Below are 4,835 nucleotides of genomic sequence, written 5' to 3'. Positions count from 1 at the left end.
GATGATAGAAATCATAGGCCCTTCAAGCATCACATAATCATAACGTTAATATATGTGCACATTCTTCACAGACCTGTGGCAAAATGTCATCATTATCAACACGATTAAGCGACCTTCTATTTTTATTTCCTGGTATGTGTGTGCGTGTGTTTTGGGAGTGGAGGAGTCTTGAATTTGTCCTTGGTTTGTCTGTTTTTATTTCACCTACTTTTTCATCTTCTCTTCCTTTTTTTTTTTCTCATTTCTGTTTATTCCCTTGATTCCATGGGGCCTTGACAAAACCGTCACACCTCTGAAAAAAAAACCCAAACCGTTTCTGATTTATTCCATAGTTTAAGTTTGCTTGAGTGAAATGCATGTTATTATGATAAATATTGGTTCAGGTTGTATATATTCGGTGTATCTCGGAGTCCATTACTTTCATGTTTGCTTTCCTCACAAAGATGAATCCATCTTTAAATAATGATTAATGATGTTTAATTGTATGTACATAATGTAAATATATCTAACAATCAATTCTATACGTGTTATTTTTCCTCCAGAAGGAAAAGAATAAATTCTCGGGGTTTGGATAAAGTCATCATAGCCTATTCGAAAAAAGGGGGAATTCTCGATAACATTTTATTCCTAGCCCCCCCCCCCCCAAAAAAAAAACAAACAAACAAACAAACAAACAAACAAACAAACAAACGACACTGAGACTGGCAAATTGATTTTACCGATGTTCTCAAAGAATATCGAGGATTGCTTGTGTGTATCGCCATTTCTATAAAATAAATGATCAGGAGTGTCATTTTTTTGTTTTCTTTTTTAATACTCCAATCAATGATTATCATGAAAGCGTCCTTCTCCTTACTTTTTACCTCCACATTGGATGTGTGGGCACCATACCCCCTATACTCCCATGAACCTGTTGATAACATATTCATAAATACTGTGTAAGCTGATTATCATTTTATGTGAACAATAGGCAAACCTTTGCTGAACCAGGCAAACTATTTTTTGTCCTCTTTTTCTTTCTTCTATCGTATATATTTCTCTACGTAAGTCACACTCCCGTATATTTTTTTTCTCTCTGTGTTTATTATATGATTTATGTATAAGAGCTGCAAGCATATCAAGCTACGCTAAAGCTATAGCCTTTCTGTATTATCTATTGTACCTTGTGTACACTTTTGTTGAAGATTGTAAAAAAACAACAACTATGTGTTATAGGGCATATTATCAACAATTTGTACATGTACAATGATAATGCAGAAATGGTGTCCCTCATTATATATCATTATTCCGTTCGTTAAAGTTTGCACGACAGAGGTTTGATCCTAACATGCTTTTGCAACTTTGTGATTTAGAGAAAAAGTTTTAAATGTGCATATGTGTAATGTATGTATGTATGAGATATATATTTATGTATGCATATATATATATATATATATATATATATTACAAATATAATTAAATATATATTGTATGTATTATGTATATTTATGTACACACTATGTGCGATTGTATGTGTGTGCATGTGTTTGTATTTATGGAGATTAAGAAAGTAAGACAGATAGATGATTACAACTCTGCTTGTTCGTTCTCATCTCTCTTATACTCCTATTACCACTCTTCATTTCTACTATTGCAAAACATCAAAACGCCTTCTTCATATTACACTCTTCTTTCATAATTGCAAAACATTGACAGACCTCGAGACCCAAGCCTAAACGACACTGAGCAACCTAGCCTTTTAGTTTTATATAAGATTTATTGCTTCTAATTCATAGCATAATCTGGGGCGAAAATCAAGGGGACAAAAATCTAACACTTGATGATCGCAGCGTCTATATACTTCAGAGTCTAGACATTCGCGTGGTCATTGAACTTGTCCTGGCTCTTTACGAGAGTGACTCGGGTCAGGGGTCATTGAAGAGGTCATGGCGGAGTTCCGGTTTAGATTCCCTCTCCTCCGGCAGCTCCTGAAATGAAAAATAAAGATAACAGATGATAAAATAAAGAACGATGAGTAAAAGAACAATATAGCTTACGCTTGTTTAGTGACAAGAAAAGGCTTAAAGAGATATATCAACATTACGTAATTATTAAGTAAAATCCTATCTGAACAATCGGTTTCAAAGGCAACTAAAAGAAACAGACGTCCATTCTGCTAAACCATAACACACACATCCACATGTACACAGACAGGCAGACAAGGAAATTATTATCTAACAACAGCTTACCTGAGCAGAAGGCGAACTTGCCACCTCGTCGACTGCACCAGCAGGTCTGGTCCTCGTTCAGCTGGGTGGCACACGCTGCGAGCAAATTAACGGGAAAAAAAAGTAAATGAGTGTGAGCCAGGATCGAAAAAAAAAAACACCTCACCATATCATAAGATATGGTCATAATGTGGTCGTCTCATGTTACTAATTTCTTTAATCTTACTTTTATTTTTTTTTCTTTCCAATGTATACATACAATCTGTCATTCTGTCAGTTTTGACCTTTTTTTAAACAAAACTTTGTATCATAAAAAAAAAGCTTGCATGGAGAGATTGCAAAAGTACTGTACGAATGTGTTTAAGAGAACACTATTACGCACATATGAATAAATAAATGAAGAATCAAAATTCATACATTGAAATCTGTCCTAATGGGAATATCCAAACAAAAGGTTACGTTATGAAGTTACTTAACGATGGTCAACAATGATTTTCATCAACCAATTATATATGATCATATTAAAAGCACTCTTTGAAAATATATGACGTGTAATCTACCAGAACATTCGAATACATTTTGATTATTTTATTTGCTTTTCAGCAGTTTCAATATCACATATCTCAAATTAATCAAATGGATATATAATACATATATATATATATATATATATATATATATATATATTTTTTTTATTTAAACTCTTCAATATGCATAACAATAATATCACATCTTAAAGAAATGTAGAGGCAGGTTTTAGAAAAGCAGACAAATTCAAGTGATACTTACGCTTGTACTTCCTCATGCTCTGGCCCCTCTTCTCGGCGAGGTAGAACTCCTGCATGACCGGGTCCCTCTTCATGAACTCCATGTCGGCGGCGTACTCATCTCCCTCGGCGAACTCGAGGGCTGAAGCGACGACCACGAGGGCCATGAAAGCGATGAGGACCTTGCTTACCATGATGACTCTAAGACAAAAGAAAATATACATTTATATATATATGAAGAGCTTGCAACCAAAAGGCGCTAAATCCATTGAAAAATGATGGATTTAGCGCCATTTCGAAGCAAGTTCTTCATATATATATATATATATATATATATATATATATCCACAATACCAAAAGTTTATTTCGGCACACAAATTTTCGAGCGATTTACCCTTTCTCAGGTGTTCTTGTGAATCAAGAGCACTTGAGAAAGGGCGAATAGCTCGAAAGTTTGTGTGCTGAAATAATTTGATGGTAATGGCAACATGAACTTGGTTTCTATTCAATATGTATATATTTGCATACACACACACACACACACATGTATATATCTATATATATATATATATATATATATATATATATATATATATATATATAATATTTTGGCTCACCTGTCATATTGCTTGTTTTACTATCTTTACTTTCTCTCCTTCCTGTTAAACTACCCTTGCAATCTATCATCACCTTATCTTTGAGGAAATTAAAATTGAGTGATTCATTGATAGAACATCTGGAAGACAATCAAAATCAAACTTTTAAACAATAATATGGATAAAGAGCTATTAGACCTTTTCCTCACCAACCTGCCCAGATACCATTTTCATTGCATGGGAATTGGTTGACATAGTGACTAGTATACTGACTTAACTAAATTTATGGGAAAAACTAATTCTTTTTAGAGTCAATATCATGAACCATGGTTGAAATGTTCAACATTCAGGATTGTTTCCTGTTTTGGTATGACATTCAGCAATTGTTTAGGCCTGGGTTAAAATTTCGTACATTTAGGTTTGAATTGATTATTATGGGCTTACATAATAGCGTTAGAATAATTCTATTAAGGGTTGATATCACATTAAGGCTTAAAATGAATCATATTAAATGTGATGCTGTTACTACGTGTAGAAGTTATACAACGGAAAAGTTAAAGTTAGGGTGCTGACAATACGACGGTGATACTCACGTAGTTGTGATGGATGTGTTGGAAGGTCGACTGTTGAGGATCTCTTGCTGGCGTCTGATGATCTTTACCCGTCAAACGACTGCCTTTTATGTATTTCTCGATCAGAGTTAATCCCATAAAATGATACCAAGCGATAGAAAAAGAGAGATTTTGTGTGTTTGTGTGAGGGGGGAGGGAGGGGCAGAAAAGACTACATACGTTGTTATTTGACGTGACATTTCTTCCTGCTTCCCTATTAAGTAAATTAACTTTTCCCTGTTCTTTTTTCTTCATGTGTAGAAGCAAACAAAGTCATATAATCAAAGCAAAATGGAACCCTTCCATCTGGCCAATTCTCGCTTAGCCGAGATGCGTTTGAGGCTCCGTTGGTCATGTATTTCATATCCCACGTAATCGAAGTGATGATGTCCTTTTGACGAGCAATCTGTTCCTGTTTGTTTGAGTCATCGATCTGTTACGTTAAGGTGAGAATAAAGAGTCAGTCTTCAAGAATCTACTCGCAGGTGTTGAACGTCCGTCATGCCCCAGTTATAACTTCCACTCCTCCAGATTTTCAGGAAATACATTCATTTAAAATCCTCTGGAGTTTATGCTTTAACCTATTCCCCTTCCCTTCCTTCCTGAAAATCTTTCCCGTTTCCATGTTCTACTAAAAGCTAAAGTCTTACTTTC

The 4,835-nt window shown here is 34.7% G+C and overlaps 1 protein-coding gene across 1 annotated transcript; it reads right to left on the bottom strand.

Annotated features, from left to right (window-relative positions):
* Positions 1-1,827: 1,827 nt before the first annotated feature.
* On the bottom strand, positions 1,828-4,216 carry LOC139718929 (uncharacterized). The gene is made up of 4 exons (XM_071630378.1): positions 4,164-4,216; positions 2,997-3,175; positions 2,229-2,303; positions 1,828-1,967 (listed from the first exon to the last, which is right to left on the bottom strand). Exons 2-4 carry the CDS (start codon positions 3,166-3,168, stop codon positions 1,942-1,944), a joined length of 273 nt encoding a protein of 90 aa, XP_071486479.1. The 5' UTR covers positions 3,169-3,175; positions 4,164-4,216; the 3' UTR covers positions 1,828-1,941.
* Positions 4,217-4,835: the final 619 nt, after the last annotated feature.

This window comes from Diadema antillarum, unplaced genomic scaffold (assembly GCF_040938485.1).
Source record: "Diadema antillarum isolate AM-2024a unplaced genomic scaffold, OU_Dant_1.0 scf00000103, whole genome shotgun sequence".
Taxonomy (NCBI): domain Eukaryota; kingdom Metazoa; phylum Echinodermata; class Echinoidea; order Diadematoida; family Diadematidae; genus Diadema; species Diadema antillarum.
This window is presented reverse-complemented; position numbering and strand designations above follow the sequence as displayed.

What these genes read in the sequence shown, in the direction of transcription:
- LOC139718929 (XM_071630378.1), bottom strand. Translation starts at nt 3,168, where the DNA reads ATGGTAAGCAAGGTCCTCATCGCTTTCATGGCCCTCGTGGTCGTCGCT. An exon ending in GAGCATGAGGAAGTACAAGC is followed by an intron (nt 2,304 to 2,996) that starts GTAAGTATCACT and finishes ATTTGCTCGCAG; the next exon opens with CGTGTGCCACCCAGCTGAAC. An exon ending in CAAGTTCGCCTTCTGCTCAG is followed by an intron (nt 1,968 to 2,228) that starts GTAAGCTGTTGT and finishes TTTTCATTTCAG; the next exon opens with GAGCTGCCGGAGGAGAGGGA.